A 19,653-nucleotide genomic window follows, 5' to 3' on the forward strand; every position below is an offset into this window, starting at 1 on the left:
AGACTTTATTAATGTTGTTTATGCATTTTAAATTAAAACCTAACGAAGCATTTTTTTACTTAGTTAATTGTCAAAGATAAAATATAAATTATGCAATTTAATCTACTTAAGTTGGTTTTAGCATAAATTGAAAAATAATAAATTTAAACGAGGCAGGAAACTAATGCTAAAATTTTATTTTTTCTATTTTTTTTTGTGATATTAATTAAAATATGATTTATTATAAATTTTTTAATAAATTAAAATAAAAAAGTAACTAAAAATGTTTTACATGTTAAGAAGTTACTTTATTTAATTTGAAAAATAATAAATTTAAACTAAGGGGGAAAGTTCTCAATTTTAATTAATTCAAATATATCAATAGATTTTAAAAAATCTATCCATTATTTTCTAAAATTATTATAAACTTTGAGGAAGAATGATATTAATGATATTTATAAATATTCTAAGAAAATGTTTAATTAATTTTTAATATATCCTGATCTTGAAAATTTCAGATTTTAAACAAAAATACCATATTCTTTTAAGTTTCTCATAAAATTTCAATTGTTTAATAACAATTGTCGAAAAATTCTTAATTTTTTAAAAAATTGTAAATTATTATAATATTACAATTTATTTTTAATATTTTTAAATATACAGGTTCAATTTTGATTATTCACCTTCAAAAAAATACAAAATTAAATATTTTTTTGACTTTAAAATGTAAAATATTTTAGAAAAAATAAAAATTTTAAATAATTTTTAATTGTTTTTGACCTTGAAAATTTTGGATTTTATCCAAAAATACTATTTTCTATTAATTTTCTTATAAAATTCCAAATTTTTAATAACAATTTTCGAAACAGGCATTTTTTTTCCTAAATATTTTATATTATTATAATTATAAAGTTTACATTATAATTTATTTTTAATATTCTTGAATATTTTTGAATTTTCAGGTTCAATTTTGAATAAAAAATGAAAATTTAATGATTTATTTTCTTTAAAATGTGAAATACTCTAAAAAAATTATATTTTTAAATAATTTTTAATTAATTTTGACCTTTAAAATTTTGAGTTTTATATAAAAATACAATTTTCTATTAATTTTCTTATAAAATTCCAAATTTTTAACAACAATTTTCGAAAAGGCTCTCAATTTTCGAAATATTTTAAATTAATATAATTATAAAGTTCATATTATAATATATTTTTAATATTCTTTAATATTTTTGAATATTCGTGTTCCATTTTGGTTATTTTTTTATCAAAAAAAAATCAAAATTTAATGATTTTTTGTTTTTAAAATGTAAAATATTCTAAAAAAATAGATTTTTTAGTAATTTTCAATTGATCCTGACCTTGAAAATTTTGAGTTTTATCTGAAAATACCATTTTCCATTGATTTTCTTATAAAAATTTATTGTCCTTAAAATGTGAAATATTCTAAAAAAATTTTCTATTAATTTTCTTATAAAATTACAAATTTTTAACAACAATTGTCGAAAAGGTATTCATTTTTCGAAATATTTTAAATTATTATAATTAACATTACAATTTTTTTTCAATATTCTTGAATATTTTTGAATATTCAGGTTCAATTTTGATTATTGACCTCTAAAAAAAATCAAAATTTAATGATTTTTGTCTTTAAAATGTGAAATATTCTAAAAAAATAAAATTCTTAAGTAATTTTTAATTGATCTTGACCTTGAAAATTTTAGATTTTTTCCAAAAATACCATTTTTTATTAATTTTTTCATAAAACTCCATTTTAATAAATCCATTCAGTACTTTTTTTGTAAAGGAAAAATAAATGAAATTGGGCTAATAAAGCTAAAATTTTATTTATTATATTTTGAGGAGGTATGGTATTGTGGGATTTATGAATATTATTTTATATTTTTAAATTGACATTTATATTAAGAGTCAATAATTCAGTTTTGAGTAGATTATTTGCTTAATTTAAAAATTAAAAAAAATATACTAAAGGAGAGGGACATTTCTCAGTCCATTCAATATTTATTTTCTAAAGAAAAAATAGTGTATTATTATTATCTTTTAACATTAAATTTCTAATTATTCTATGGTCGTGATAAATATAAAATGTTAACAGAAGTCTCAATTTATGTTGATATTTGGCCAAATTGAAAAGTAATAAATTTAAGGAAATGAGGAAACTTCCCCAAATTACAACACTTGTTTAAAATATATCTTTTGTTTCAAACGATTTAATTCAGTTTAAGCATTGAATGTATTTCTAAGAAGTTGTAACTATTATAACTATACAATCCTTTATAAATATGTTAATTAACACCTCCAACAATAAAGAATAAAGCAGCCGAAAACATAATGGTCTCAACGATTCCGAAACGATTAATTAATTAAATTGTCCCCAAACCCAAACATACAGAAGGCTTAGAAACAGTCCCTATTGTTCCCGGCTTAGCTTATTTCCGCAGGCCGAAATTTACTTTAAACATCACGTGATTAGAGACGGCTTCGGCACGGGTCCTTAGTAATTTAGAAATGCTAAATGGGAATCTTATCTGGAATTAACGGGAACCATACGAAAATGATAAATGTCGGATACGTGAGTAACATATTCAGGAATCCATGGCGACTATTTAAAACGCTCCATCATTTATTACCATTGTTTTATAATTAAATGCGGATTATATGACTTAAGTATTAAACGAGTTCAGCCCCTCCCAGCTTAAATTTATTGCTGTTTTAATTAATAATTATTACATAAATGTAAGCTTTGATTAATGAAGCAGGTTTAATTAAAACAAAAGAATATTATGCTCATTCTATACAATTAATAATAACTTATTTGAATTGAATTAATGGTGCCCTAAAGTTAATTGAACTGTGTAATACTGAGGGATTTTACCTAAGGAGTTCTTAGTTAAGATCACTTGTACTAATCCTTGTCTAATTGCCTGTGATCTGAATATAAACCCCCTGACCAGTCAGCCAATCGTTGTATTTGGCTTATTAGTAGAGCAAATATTGAGCAACATAAGTTGGACTCAACTTTTAAGTAAGTTGGAGCTAAATTTCTCGGTCAAGGACAAAAAACAAGTCCTTTAACCATTAAATTTAATTGAAATAATCTACTTCAAACTTGAATTAAATATAATATTTAGATAAAATAGAGTCTGAGCTAACAACAAAATGGACGAATGATTAGTTAACTTACCTCTGAAGCCCACAAACAAAATGGGTCGGCTTCAGTATGAACGCGAAGGTGATGCAGTAACAGCACATGATTCCGGCCAGCAGGACGTAGCTCAGCTCCCTGCCGGACGCCCGGACCACCGGAGTGTCGTTGTGCTTGACGAACACGCCGATAACGAATAACGTTATGGAGATGCCGGTGGCGCCGAACGACATGGCACCGATCGCCCATCCGGAATCCGGTTGCAGGTACTCCTCAGGGATCTGGTTGCAGGTGACGTGGCGCGGGTCCGGGATCGTGCCCTGCGGGCACATCACGCATTGTGTCGGGTCCGATGGGTGTCTGATCTGCGGACAAAGATGTTGTTAATGAAACGTCAATGCTTCAATAAATTCCCTTCGATAAAGCTCTAACTTAAAGTTAGAAGTTAAAATTAATTTGCTTAATCACAATGTTTTTCTATGTAAAAAAACTATCCAGTTAATCCAGGGACCTTTAGGCAAAGCTGTATCCTAAAGTTACTTAGCTTAAATTTATTGATTAGTCACAACATTTTGTCTATTCCTTCTTAAATATTTTATTTTATATGTAAAAGAACATAATAAATCCACGATCCCTTTGATAAAGCTTTATCCTAAAGTTACTTAGCTTAAATTTATTTGATTAATCACAACATTTTGGATAATTTCTTTTTAAATATTTTATTTTCTATGTAAAAGAACATAGTAAATCCACGATCCTTTTGATAAAACTTTATCCTATAGTTATTTAGCTTAAATTTATTGATTAATCACAACATTTTGGCTACTTCCTTCTTAAATATTTTATTTTCTATGTAAAAGAACATAATAAATCCACGGTTCTTTTGATAAAGTTTTATCCTAAAGTTATTTAGCTTAAATGTATTGATTAATTACAACATTTTGGCTAATTTCTTCTAAAATATTTTATTTTCTATGTAAAAGAACATAGTAAATCCACGATCCTTTTGATAAAGCTTTATCCTATAGTTATTTAGCTTAAATTTATTGATTAATCACAACATTTTGGCTACTTCCATCTTAAATATTTTATTTTATACGTAAATAACATAGTAAATCCACGATCCTTTTGATAAAGCTTTATCCTAAAGTTATTTAGCTTAAATTTATTAATTAATCACAACATTTTGGCTATTTCCTTCTTAAATATTTTGTTTTCTATGTAAAAGAACTTAGTAAATCCACGATCCTTTTGATAAAGCTTTATCCTATAGTTATTTAGCTTAAATTTATTGATTAATCACAACATTTTGGCTACTTCCATCTTAAATATTTTATTTTATACGTAAATAACATAGTAAATCCACGATCCTTTTGATAAAGCTTTATCCTAAAGTTATTTAGCTTAAATTTATTAATTAATCACAACATTTTGGCTATTTCCTTCTTAAATATTTTGTTTTCTATGTAAAAGAACTTAGTAAATCCACGATCCTTTTGATAAAGCTTTATCCTATAGTTATTTAGCTTAAATTTATTGATTAATCACAACATTTTGGCTACTTCCATCTTAAATATTTTATTTTATACGTAAATAACATAGTAAATCCACGATCCTTTTGATAAAGCTTTATCCTAAAGTTATTTAGCTTAAATTTATTAATTAATCACAACATTTTGGCTATTTCCTTCTTAAATATTTTGTTTTCTATGTAAAAGAACTTAGTAAATCCACGATCCTTTTGATAAAGCTTTATCCTATAGTTATTTAGCTTAAATTTATTGATTAATCACAACATTTTGGCTATTTCCATCTTAAATATTTTATTTTATACGTAAATAACATAGTAAATCCACGATCCTTTTGATAAAGCTTTATCCTAAAGTTATTTAGCTTAAATTTATTAATTAATCACAACATTTTGGCTATTTCCTTCTTAAATATTTTGTTTTCTATGTAAAAGAACTTAGTAAATCCACGATCCTTTTGATAAAGCTTTATCCTAGTGTTATTTAGCTTAAATTTATTGATTAATCACAACATTTTGGCTACCTCCTTCTTAAATATTTTATTTTTTATGTAAAAGAACATAGTAAATCCACGGCCCTTTTGATAAAGCTTTATCCTAAAGTTATTTAGCTTAAATTTATTGATTAATCATAACATTTTGGCTACTTCCTTCTTAAATATTTTATTTTCTATGTAAAAGATCATAGTAAATCCACGATCCTTTTGATAAAGCTTTATCCTAAAGTTACTTAGCTTAAATATATTTGATTAATCACAACATTTTGGCTAATTTCTTCTTAAATATTTTATTTTCTATGTAAAAGAACATAGTAAATCCATGGTTCTTTTGATAAAGCTTCATCCTAAAGTTATTTAGCTTAAATTTATTGATTAATCACAACATTTTGGCTAATTTCTTCTTAAATATTTTATTTTCTATGTAAAAGAACATAGTAAATCCACGATCCTTTTGATAAAGCTTTATCCTATAGTTATTTAACTTAAATTTATTGATTAATCACAACATTTTGGATACTTTCTTCTTAAATATTTTATTTTCTATGTAAAAGAACATAATAAATCCACGATCCTTTTGATAAAGCTTTATTCTAAAGTTATCTAGCTTAAATTTATTGATTAATCACAACATTTTGGCTACTTCCTTCTTAAATATTTTATTTTCTATGTAAAAGAACATAGTAAATTCCTGGTTCTTTTGATAAAGCTTTATTTTAAAGTTATTTAGCTTAAATTTATTGATTAATCACAACATTTTGGCTAATTTCTTCTTAAATATTTTATTTTCTATGTAAAAGAATATAGTAAATCCACGATCCTTTTGATAAAGCTTTATCCTATAGTTATTTAACTTAAATTTATTGATTAATCACAACATTTTGGATACTTTCTTCTTAAATATTTTATTTTCTATGTAAAAGAACATAATAAATCCACGATCCTTTTGATAAAGCTTTATTCTAAAGTTATCTAGCTTAAATTTATTGATTAATCACAACATTTTGGCTACTTCCTTCTTAAATATTTTATTTTCTATGTAAAAGAACATAGTAAATCCACGATTCTTTTGATAAAGCTTTATCCTAAAGTTATTTAGCTTAAATTTATTGATTAATCATAACATTTTGGCTACTTCCTTCTTAAATATTTTATTTTCTATGTAAAAGATCATAGTAAATCCACGATCCTTTTGATAAAGCTTTATCCTAAAGTTACTTAGCTTAAATTTATTTGATTAATCACAACATTTTGGCTAATTTCTTCTTAAATATTTTATTTTCTATGTAAAAGAACATAGTAAATCCACGATCCTTTTGATAAAGCTTTATCCTATAGTTATTTAACTTAAATTTATTGATTAATCACAACATTTTGGATACTTCTTTCTTAAATATTTTATTTTCTATGTAAAAGAACATAATAAATCCACGATCCTTTTGATAAAGCTTTATTTTAAAGTTATTTAGCTTAAATTTATTGATTAATCACAACATTTTGGCTAATTCGTTCTTAAATATTTTATTTTCTATGTAAAAGAACTTACTTAGCTTAAATTTATTTGCTTAATTAAAATGTTTTATATATTTTCTTCTTAAATATTATACTTTGAATGAAAAAATATTGTAAATTCAATGTCCTTTTGAGAATGTTTGGCCTTTAGCTGATATTTTTTGGCTGAATTATTATGAAAAGTAATTAAACAACATCGATCTAAAAATGTAATGTCGTGTTCTTAGGTTAGTTTGTGAACAATGGCAAATTAAAATGCATCACGCCAGGAAGACGGAATATTAAACGCAGTGGGGTAGAAAATTCCATTAACGAGTATAAAATAAACGTCAATCTGGATGTCAATTCAATTAAACGTGTAACTTTCATAACAATAACTAGACCGGATTAGGTGGTAACTTACTTTAATTTAATATTTGCCATTTCCTAATGATAACCTCAATAAAATTATTGAATTTCAAACAATTGGCAAAGAAAACAAAACGCCACGTACGGATTTTGAATTGTACAAAGTTTGTGTGAATTCAATACGAAAATAGAGAAGTGATTTCAAATGTTCTCATCAGAAGTTTTCATGAATATTGTATAATAGATTTCGTTGTTTCCCAAATTGGTTTGTTATTCCAAACGTTGGATAAATTAGTAATATTTCCACTTCACACATAAACAAATACTTATTTATGGTATAATTAAGCAAGTAATTAGTTTAAGTAACATATAATATATTTGGCCCAAAAATATGTAACAAAAATGTTTATATAAATGAAAATGTTACAAAGGCATTCCTTTGTGTGAGTCCTCCTTTAACGGACATCACATTTGGACGGACAAAGTTCCATTAGACAAGAATCGTAATGACTCTCCCTTGAGCCGTCTCAGACATTCATTTCCTAACGTTTGTTCAAAAAATGTCGTCTCTTGTGTTCTCCGTCGACTTGGCATAATTAGAGGCGGCTTTGGGGGATTCCTCAAATTGTTAAAGGTTATCTTAAAAAGGTACAAGAAGTGCAGCTTTTATAGTGCTTTTGTTTTCGTATTTTCATTCATTTTTTGATAGTTTGTGACATTACTTTGATTTATATTTCAAACTGAATAAAAAGAAAGTCATTTTGTACTCAAAGTACTTCAAGTTTATTATAAAGAAAAATTATATGAGATACCCTGTTGAAGAAGGATAATAAAAGATTGTGACATAACATATATACTCCTTTATTATTATTATAATTTTTAATAATATCCATCTCTATGTTAATCTTAGTTTAGAGACTGGCAATGTAGAAAGGCTGAATAAAAGTAATAAGCCTCCCAGGTTTCATCTCCTAGAGGAGGACGTTGATGATTTACTTAAAGGAAGGTAGTTCCTGTCTGGCTTTAATATCCAGCTCTAAGTTAATCTTAATTTAGAGACTGACAATGTGGGAAGGCTGAATAAAAGTAATAAGCCTCCAAGATTTCATCTCCTAGAGGAGGACGTTGATGATTTACTTAAAGGAAGATAGTTCCTGACTGGCTTTTATATCCATCTCTATGTTAATCTTAATTTAGAGACTGACAATGTGGGAAGGCTGAATAAAAGTAATAAGCCTCCCAGGTTTCATCTCCTAGAGGAGGACATTGATGATTTACTTAAAGGAAGGTAGTTCCTGATTGGCTTTAATATCCATCTCTATGTTAATCTTAATTTAGAGACTGACAATGTGTGGAAGGCTGAATAAAGTAATAAGCCTCCTAGATTTCTTCTCCTAGAGGAGGACGTTGATGATTTACTTAAAGGAAGGTAGTTCCTGATTGGCTTTAATATCCATCTCTATGTTAATCTTAATTTAGAGACTGACAATGTGGGAAGGCTGAATAAAAGTAATAAGCCTCCCAGGTTTCATCTCCTAGAGGAGGACGTTGATGATTTACTTAAAGGAAGGTAGTTCCTGACTGGCTTTAATATCCAGCTCTAAGTTAATCTTAATTTGGAGACTGACAATGTGGGAAGGCTGAATAAAAGTAATAAGTCTCCTAGATTTCTTCTCCTAGAGGAGGACGTTGATGATTTACTTAAAGGAAGGTAGTTCCTGATTGGCTTTAATATCCATCTCTATGTTAATCTTAGTTTAGAGACTGGCCATGTGGGAAGGCTGAATAAAAGTAATAAGCCTCCCAGGTTTCATCTCCTAGAGGAGGACGTTGATGATTTACTTAAAGGAAGGTAGTTCCTGACTGGCTTTAATATCCAGCTCTATGTTAATCTTAATTTAGAGACTGACAATGTGGGAAGGCTGAATAAAAGTAATAAGTCACCTAGATTTCTTCTTCTAGAGGAGGACGTTGATTATTTACTTAAAAGAAGGTAGTTCCTGACTGGCTTTAATATCCAGCTCTAAGTTAATCCTAATTTAGAGACTGACAATGTGGGAAGGCTGAATAAAAGTAATAAGCCTCCCAGGTTTCATCTCCTAGAGGAGGACGTTGATGATTTACTTAAAGGAAGGTAGTTCCTGACTGGCTTTAATATCCAGCTCTATGTTAATCTTAATTTAGAGACTGACAATGTGGGAAGGCTGAATAAAAGTAATAAGTCACCTAGATTTCTTCTTCTAGAGGAGGACGTTGATTATTTACTTAAAAGAAGGTAGTTCCTGACTGGCTTTAATATCCAGCTCTAAGTTAATCCTAATTTAGAGACTGACAATGTGGGAAGGCTGAATAAAAGTAATAAGCCTCCCAGGTTTCATCTCCTAGAGGAGGACGTTGATGATTTACTTAAAGGAAGGTAGTTCCTGACTGGCTTTAATATCCAGCTCTAAGTTAATCTTAATTTAGAGACTGACAATGTGGGAAGGCTGAATAAAAGTAATAAGTCTCCTAGATTTCTTCTTCTAGAGGAGGACGTTGATTATTTACTTAAAAGAAGGTAGTTCCTGACTGGCTTTAATATCCAGCTCTATGTTAATCTTAATTTAGAGACTGACAATGTGTGGAAGGCTGAATAAAAGTAATAAGCCTCCTAGATTTCCTCTCCTAGAGGAGGACGTTGATGATTTACTTAAAGAAAGGTAGTTCCTGATTGGCTTTAATATCCGTCTCTAAGTTATTCTTAATTTAGAGACTGACAATGTGAGGAAGGCTGAATAAAAGTAATATGCCTCCCAGGTTTCATCTCCTAGAGGAGGACGTTGATGATTTACTTAAAGAAAGGTAGTTCCTGACTGGCTTTAATATCCATCTCTATGCTAATCTTAATTTAGAGACTGACAATGTGGGAAGGCTGAATAAAAGTAATAAGTCTCCTAGATTTCTTCTCCTAGAGGAGGACGTTGATGATTTACTTAAAGGAAGGTAGTTCCTGACTGGCTTTAATATCCATCTCTATGCTAATCTTAATTTAGAGACTGACAATGTGGGAAGGCTGAATAAAAGTAATAAGTCTCCTAGATTTCTTCTCCTAGAGGAGGACGTTGATGATTTACTTAAAGGAAGGTAGTTCCTGTCTGGCTTTAATATCCAGCTCTAAGTTAATCCTAATTTAGAGACTGACAATGTGGGAAGGCTGAATAAAAGTAATAAGCCTCCCAGGTTTCATCTCCTAGAGGAGGACGTTGATGATTTACTTAAAGGAAGGTAGTTCCTGACTGGCTTTAATATCCAGCTCTAAGTTAATCTTAATTTAGAGACTGACAATGTGGGAAGGCTGAATAAAAGTAATAAGTCTCCTAGATTTCTTCTTCTAGAGGAGGACGTTGATTATTTACTTAAAAGAAGGTAGTTCCTGACTGGCTTTAATATCCAGCTCTATGTTAATCTTAATTTAGAGACTGACAATGTGTGGAAGGCTGAATAAAAGTAATAAGCCTCCTAGATTTCCTCTCCTAGAGGAGGACGTTGATGATTTACTTAAAGAAAGGTAGTTCCTGACTGGCTTTAATATCCATCTCTATGCTAATCTTAATTTAGAGACTGACAATGTGGGAAGGCTGAATAAAAGTAATAAGTCTCCTAGATTTCTTCTCCTAGAGGAGGACGTTGATGATTTACTTAAAGGAAGGTAGTTCCTGACTGGCTTTAATATCCATCTCTATGCTAATCTTAATTTAGAGACTGACAATGTGGGAAGGCTGAATAAAAGTAATAAGTCTCCTAGATTTCTTCTCCTAGAGGAGGACGTTGATGATTTACTTAAAGGAAGGTAGTTCCTGTCTGGCTTTAATATCCAGCTCTAAGTTAATCCTAATTTAGAGACTGACAATGTGGGAAGGCTGAATAAAAGTAATAAGCCTCCCAGGTTTCATCTCCTAGAGGAGGACGTTGATGATTTACTTAAAGGAAGGTAGTTCCTGACTGGCTTTAATATCCAGCTCTAAGTTAATCTTAATTTAGAGACTGACAATGTGGGAAGGCTGAATAAAAGTAATAAGTCTCCTAGATTTCTTCTTCTAGAGGAGGACGTTGATTATTTACTTAAAAGAAGGTAGTTCCTGACTGGCTTTAATATCCAGCTCTATGTTAATCTTAATTTAGAGACTGACAATGTGGGAAGGCTGAATAAAAGTAATAAGCCTCCCAGGTTTCATCTCCTAGAGGAGGACGTTGAAGATTTACTTAAAGGAAGGTAGTTCCTGATTGGCTTTAATATCCATCTCTATGTTAATCTTAATTTAGAGACTGACAATGTGTGGAAGGCTGAATAAAAGTAATAAGCCACCTAGATTTCTTCTCCTAGAGGAGGACGTTGATGATTTATTTAAAGGAAGGTAGTTTCTGACTGGCTTTAATATCCATCTCTATGTTAATCTTAGTTTAGAGACTGACAATGTGGGAAGGCTGAATAAAAGTAATAATCCTCCTAGATTTCATCTTTTAGAGGAGCCAAATGTCTTTGACTGATAAAAATTCATATCCTTATAATAAGTATTATAATTTAAATATACAGGAAAAGATAAAGTTTTATGGTAATATAAGAAAATAACATAAATTCGTGCAGATTTGGATCATAAAAGTTGTAGGACACGTCCAACGTAAAACCTAGAAACGTCTTCGAACGCCTTCATCAAAACCGTTCATGAATATCATGATTTATAACGAAACAAGGGACACAATTGTCTCCTCGTCGCCACTTCACGTCAAACACCAAGGAAAATTATTAAACTAACACGTGAACACGAACCACGGTCGCGTTTCACACGTCGCCGAAAATGTGAAATCCGTAAATCCAATAAATTATTTGCAGAAACACACGGAATCAACTACGCCGTCGAAAAAAACTCATGTAAATTTCATAAGACGCACGATTTTCCGTTCCCTAAAAGATTCCGATGGGAAATAATACGTTCAATATTTTTTCAGGCACATATTTTCTTTGGTGAAATCGAACGGATTGAGGAAAAAACTGGTTGGTCGGTGTTAATTTATCTTTGATGAGTCTTAAATTGTGTTTCGCAACTGAGGGTTTCCTTTTTTTAATTACACCCAGGATTATGAAATCTCATTATTTAATTACGGCGGTTTTCATTAAAGTTTAATTTACTTTTTGGAGTGGTTTTAGCAACGTGAAAAAAATGTTGTGCATTTAAATTACTAGTTTGCATTAATTACTGGCATGATATTATTTTATTTGTTTAATTAAAAAATGCCAGCGATTTAGTTTTAGAGTGTTCCATTCAATTTATTTTATTAATAATCTGTATAGAAATATGTTTGTAATGTTGGTTGCAATAATACTGATTTGGTTTTATTAATTTGATTAATCGCAATGTGCATTGATGAAATGTAAATCATTATAATAATTTTCAGGATAACAATTATAATTATATTCATAAATTGAGTTAGTTATGCAAATATCAAAACAATAACGATCATACACAAATTTCATTTAAATTAGTGTTTCTTGGTTTATCATTTTACATAAAATGGCGTCCAGCAATCTGTTCAGCAAGTTTACTATGAACAAAGACAATTAAATTACAAGTACAATTAAGATTAACTTAGGGGTAGATATCAAAGCCAGTCAGGAACTACCTTCCTTTAAGTAAATCATCAACGTCCTCCTCTAGGAGATGAAATCTAGGAGGCTTATTACTTTTATTCAGCCTTCCCACATTGTCAGTCTCTAAATTAAGATTAACATAGAGATGGATATAAAAGCCAGTCAGGAACTATCTTCCTTTAAGTAAATCATCAACGTCCTCCTCTAGGAGATGAAATCTTGGAGGCTTATTACTTTTATTCAGCCTTCCCACATTGTCAGTCCCTAAATTAAGATTAACATAGAGATGGATATTAAAGCCAGTCAGGAACTACCTTCCTTTAAGTAAATCATCAACGTCCTCCTCTAGGAGAAGAAATCTAGGAGACTTATTACTTTTATTCAGCCTTCCCACATTGTCAGTCTCTAAATTAAGATTAAGATAGAGATGGATATTAAAGCCAGTCAGGAAGTACTTTCCTTTAAGTAAATCATCAACGTCCTCCTCTAGGAGATGAAATGTAGAAGGCTTATTATTTTTATTAAGCCTTCCTCACATTGTCAGTCTCTAAATTAAGATTAACATAGAGATGGATATAAAAGCCAGTCAGGAACTATCTTCCTTTAAGTAAATCATCAACGTCCTCCTGTAGGAGATGAAATCTTGGAGGCTTATTACTTTTATTCAGCCTTCCCACATTGTCAGTCTCTAAATTAAGATTAACATAAAACACGGAGCATCTCTAATATCAAGTCTATTGATATTCCAGACAGTGTAATTTAATAGAATTAATTTTGTTTTGAAATTTGAGTCTACCCAATTAATTTTATTATTTTCCATTAATTACTGAAGTAAAATAGTAAAAAACCTTTCACGAAATTAGTCGGCTAAAGTTTTTAATCAACAAACTTGCCTGACAAAACACGGTGTAGCGACAAAAAAGGTTGGTCAACTTTTCCCGCGGTCGCGTTTATTATAAAAGCGTTTTACGCCATTCAATGTGAACGACGAGTATTTTAATTGGCTGGTAAAAAGGGCCCCATCAACACCGAACTTTCATACAGAACTTTCTGAAAACTTCCCATCCCGCGAATTCATTAGTTTCCATTTTGGTAAACAAAACAGAAGTTGCACACAGAACGCAAAGGCACTTAAATTGCCTGAATATTCATTGACGACTAATTTTAAATTGTCACGTTTAAAGAACATTTATTTTAAGTGACTCGGCAGACATTTTATTTTCCTTGTGACAATTTAATTCGTTTAAAAGGGACAAACAACAATCACCGACTGTTGAATACTTTACAAGAAAGTTTTACGACGACCTTACGTCCTGAATAAAGCCGGACACATTTTTACGTTACTCAAAAACAAACCCCTCGTCCTTATTTACCACTTTTTGTTGTTAATCAAACGGTCGGTGAGGGGGCAATTAAGGGTGGAAGTAGTTGCACGGACGCCCTAATGATCGTGAACTAAGAAAACAACAAAAAGCAACACACCAACACAAAGGCACGATCCTTGTGCAAGTATTAATGAGGGTGTGTCATGCAAATGTGTCATAATTGCCGTTCGAATGGTCTCTTTGAAGGGGTTGAAGGGGGCGAAGGAACACTTACCTGGTATTGCGTACAATTAAAACAATGCCAGCAGCAGCTCTCACCGTCGACATACTTTTTCGCTTGACCAAGATCACAGGGCAGACTGCACACCGACTCAGGCGGTTTGGGGTGGCTCAATTTGAACTGGATCTCTGCACACATAAAATTAAACTTTACACAACGAGCTACATTAATATATAAGTATGAATATTAGGATATTAAACCGGCCCGAAACTTGTCGGCGGGGGTTGAAGTTTCTGAACCATCTACAAATTTCACCCCCAAATTAATAAGGGCCCATCAAAAGCGTCGCACCGTCGAATAAATCCGAGGAAAAACTTTCCTGAAATTTGGCTGCAACACACAACCCCTTAATGCAAATCACCCCCGGATAATGGGTGGTGGGGGGCGCTGAAGAACGACGGTAATAACTACTGAATGGAGATTCTCTTTAACGCCCTGATGCTGATGGATGCGACCATTACGTTATTTTACGTGATATATTGGAGACTCCTCGAAACTATTTCCAAGAACGAAATGTGATTTATTAGGCGGATATCTGTTTGAATAACTCACCAGGTACTTTTATAATGGGGGCCAAAGAGACGTTTTTCTCTCAATCACAGATTTACTGCAGAATCTACATTTGTGTGCTTACAAAAAGTTCAAAATTGTGTTTATGTGTTTATTATTGATGATTGAAACACAATCTATTAAAAGCATCTGTGTACTAAAAACAGTAAATTACAGAAAACTGTATTCGAAAAACATGCAAGATTTAAATACAGGTTTCTTTAATTGTAATAAAATAGAAATTTATGTAATAATGAAGATAATCTGATTTTGAAAGCACCAGAATTTAACTGGGATAAAAATTAAGGATTAAATTAAGTACTAATCAATTAAAAACGTTATTAATCTATTTAAAGACTGCAGCAGAATCTATTAGAAGCACCCTTGAACTAGAACCAGTAAACTACAGAAAACTGCATTTGAAAGATGTAAATAATCAAAATAGAAGATTTAATTACAGGTTTCTTTTATAGTAATAAGTTTAAAACTTGCATAATAATGAACATAAATTATTTATTGAAGTATTTTTGTACTAGGATTAGAAAATTACTGAAATCTGCTTTTGAAAGGACCAAATAACCAGAATTAGGGATTTAAATACAAATTTCATTAAATGTAATAAAACAATGAATTATACATCAATAACTAATATATTATTTGTGATAAAAATTAAGGATTATATTAAGTACTAATCAATTAAAATCGTTATTAATTTATTTAACGACTGTAGCAGAATTTATTTAAAGAATCCTTGTACTAGAAACAGGAAATTACAGGAAACTGCATTTGAAAGAAGATTTAAATATAGGTTTCTTTAATTGTAATAAAATAGAAATTTACATAAAAATAATCTTAAATTATTTATTGGTAAGATTAGGAAATTACTGAAATTTGCTTTTCAAAAAACCAAATAATCAAAATAGATGATTTAATTATAAATTTCATTAATTGTAATAATTACCAAATATTAATTGTAATAAAAATTATTAATCAAATTATTTACTAATCAAACAAATAAGTTATTAATATATTTAACGACTGCAGCAGAATCTGTTAGTAGTGTCTTTGTACTAGAATTAGAAAATTACAGAAATCTGTATTCTAAAGAACTATGTTAAATAAACAAAATAGACGACTTAATTACAGATTCCATTAATTGTCATAAAATAGTGATTAAAACAATAAAATAATAAACATATAAAATAATTGTAATAGAAACTAGATGTTTCAAAGAACTAATTAACTAAAATATAAATATTGTTATACAAAATACAGTCTAACAGTGTACTAATCCGTTGGATAAATACTGTAATATTCACAATTCTTGTGTGTAAAAAAGGTTTTTAACTGAAGAAAAAAGCCCTATTATCTAGTTTGATAGCTTTTTAACGGGAACTCGAGGGCAGTTTTTGTTTCAATGAGGGAATTACGATTTAATTATGCTTACAAGGAAACTGCATTTGTAAACTGCAAATTAACAACAGCCATTTTAATTGCTGTTGCAAATCTGTTTTCAAACTACTTCGTGAATTTATAACTCGGATCTGGGTAATCTGAATTATAATTAATTAACACCTCTGAACTATAATCCTTATTAACAATGTTGCATACAATTAATTAATTAATTAAGTAACCAGTATAAAAATGTTCCAGAAACGTATTTTAAGTTTGCAACTATTACAAGTTGCATTGGTTTCGGGGTTCATTATGCACAATTTCTTATCTAAATGTCTCGACATCTTGGCAAACTTGAAGATTACATTCTTGTGTATTAACTTAGAATGGAAATCGTAATCGTTGGGAGCAGGAAAGTGACTTCTTATCTTTACGAATTTATGTGGTTTATTGTATACGTTTTAGCAGATCTTGGAACGTTCATTACGTCATATTATGACAAAAATTACTCAGGATTTTGTTCTCTTTCACGGCCGGTTTTTACGATTTTATTGGGAATGGGAAAAGCTTGTCGGTATGGTTTATTATTTGATGCGTGTTAAAATGCTTCTGGTGTTAATATTGAATTTTTAATAGGGATGGTTTTCATAAAAATTGACATCGAACTTCACTCTGAAATAATTCTACTTCGACTTGTAATCATTTTTATTAAGCACACAAAAATTATTCGGGCTACCTTTTAGTCGACAAAACATTTTCTTATTATTTTTTGGGATTATATTCTGCCCTGGCTTTCCATTTTTTCTTCAGATTCTGCGTAATTACGAAGCCTTGTCACTCGGGGTTGTTTTCAGATGCTTTAAAATTCGTCGGTGACTTATTGAACTTTCAATAGAGCTTTATTGCTTTATATTATTCATCCTTTTAAACAGGACATAAAAATACAATTCCTGGAAAAGCAGAGATTAAAACGAGGAATGTTTTAATATAAAAATAAATAAAAGGACACAAAAACAAATCCTTTCAGTTTCGCCTAGTTTATTATTGCCTACAGTATTTTGAACGTTTACCGTAAACTGGAGATACGAAGTACAAATAGTCGGATATATCAAAGAAATCCCCCATAAATAAGATGCAGCCCTTCGGGGTTTAACGTTGCAGAAGACACTTAAAGACATCATATTTTTAAAGGATCACTTTAAGGACGCTTCAATATTTCAATATTCGTTTTATTTGGAACTTCTGTCAGTGATTCTGTTTATCTTATCGTATTGTTCAAATAATACGTCACAAGCACAGACTTTTATTAAGTCCAAATAAAGACAATATATTTTTTTATCAGTGTTTTTTTGAGAAAGTAAATTTGACTCACTGCAACACAATCTATTGGAAGTACCTTTTTATTAGAATCAGGAAATTACAGGAAACTGTAGTAACCTGATAAAACCAAGATGGAAGATTTAATTACAGGTTTCTTTATTTGTCTATTTGCTTATTTATCACAAAACATGTTTGCCCTCAAATATTTTAACATAATTACTTTCTGAAAAGATTGTTTATTATCTGCTCTGAGAGTTTTAACGTTCCCCGATACGTAGTTAAAACTTGTGTCATTAGGATAATCCTCCAGCCCAATAACTTCCATTATTAACCAAGTTAGGAGCTGCCATACATTACCGAAACGTCAATAAATTGTATAAACAGACGGGGCAGACCAAGACGAAAATAAACTTTCAAAATAGTTACATTACCTGATTTGTTGAGCTGAAGCTCCCCTTCGAGATATTCGCCAATACGTATCCACTGGTATTTTCCGGGGGCGGTCTGTTTGAAGTGGATGATGTTGTAGCGTGCCGGACCGTCGCCGTTGCCGTCGAAATGGAAACGGTCTCCGCTCAAACCTGGAACAAATAACGGGAGACTAGAGCAAACATAATAACACCAGATCAGTGCCGGTCGTTAATTGTTACTTGCTTTAATTGATTCCGGTCCAAATACTAATGGATAGCGCACTGTCTGATATGTTATACCGAGTTTATAGAATATTATGCTTGGCGGGACGGAAATACGTCTGTATTAGGTATTTTTTTTATAAAAAAAATAGTATTTTTGCCATAATTTCGTTATAAGTTAATTTTTACAAAAACAAAGAACATATTTGAAATCTACATAAAATTTCCTTTAATTTGAGTACCCACATAACTATATTTAGACATAGTGATCGCCTTTTGTTTTCGATGAATAAAGGAGAAACAAAAGGCAATCGTATCTCCGAATATGGTCATGTTGGTACTCAATTAAACGGATTTTTTATAAGCATTTCAAATATGCATTCAGAATTTAAATCAACAAAAAATTAGTAATTCCACCATAACTTTCTATTAATAATTCTCAACAACAAATATCAGGTTTAAAATTTAAATCAAATATGTAATAAAAATTGAAGAAAAAACAAAATTTGATCGTGTTTGTTGGATTCTAAAACTGTATTAGGTATTTATTTTAAAAAAAAATTAGTATTTTTACCATAATTTCGTTGTAAGTTAATTTTATTAACAACAAAAAACATATTTGAAATCTACATAAAATTTTCTTTAATTTGAGTACCCACATGACTATATTTAGACATAGTGATCGCCTTTTGTTTTCGATGAATAAAGAAGAAACAAAAAGCAATCGTATCTCCGAATATGGTCATGTTGGTACTCAATAAAACGGATTTTTTATAAGCATTTCAAATATGCATTCAGAATTTAAATCAACAAAAAATTAGTAATTCCACCATAACTTTCTATTAATAATTCTTAACAACAAATATCAGGTTTTAAATTTAAATCAAATATGCAATAAAAATTGAAGAAAAAACAAAAACTGATTGTGTTTTTGGGGTATACAAACTGTATTAAGAATTTAATTAATAAAAAAATTAGTATTTTCGCCATAATTTCGTTATAAGTTAATTTGCTTAATAATAAAGAACATATTTAAAATCTACATAAAATTTCCTTTAATTTGAGTACCCACATGACTATATTTAGAGATAGTGATCATCTTTTGTTTTCGACGAAAAAAGCAAAAACAAAAGACGATCGTGTCTCCGAATATAGCCATATTGGTACTCAAATAAAAGGATTTTTTATAAGGATTTCAAATATGTATCCAGAATTTAAATATAAGTATTTTTATAATAACTTTCTTAAAAATATTCCAAATATATTCATGTGGGTACTCAAATGAACAGAAATTTACTCAACTTTTCGAAACTGTGTTTAAAATTTATAAGTTTGGTGTTAATTAAGTCCTTAAATTGAATATGACTTCGCCTAAACAGCGAATAAAATTAATTAAGCAGTCGCTTCCCCGTTAAAATGTGCACGTCATCATTACGTCAAAGAAAATTTCGCTAATTATAGCGGTTTGAAATGTTTGTAATTAAACACATTCG

At 29.7% G+C, this 19,653-nt stretch overlaps 1 protein-coding gene across 1 annotated transcript in view; it reads right to left on the minus strand.

Moving 5' to 3' along the window:
- LOC109601030 (metabotropic glutamate receptor 2) overlaps nucleotides 1-19,653 on the minus strand; it is a 235,979-nt gene that overhangs the window by 5,987 nt on the left and 210,339 nt on the right. Inside the window, exons 8-10 of the mRNA XM_049967446.1 lie at nucleotides 17,960-18,109; nucleotides 14,259-14,392; nucleotides 3,188-3,513 (exon numbers count right to left, since the gene is read on the minus strand). Of these exons, the coding sequence (XP_049823403.1) occupies nucleotides 3,188-3,513; nucleotides 14,259-14,392; nucleotides 17,960-18,109 (610 nt within the window). The remainder of the gene's footprint in view (nucleotides 1-3,187; nucleotides 3,514-14,258; nucleotides 14,393-17,959; nucleotides 18,110-19,653) is intronic.

This window comes from Aethina tumida, chromosome 5 (genome assembly GCF_024364675.1).
Source record: "Aethina tumida isolate Nest 87 chromosome 5, icAetTumi1.1, whole genome shotgun sequence".
NCBI classification, from domain to species: Eukaryota; Metazoa; Arthropoda; class Insecta; order Coleoptera; family Nitidulidae; genus Aethina; species Aethina tumida.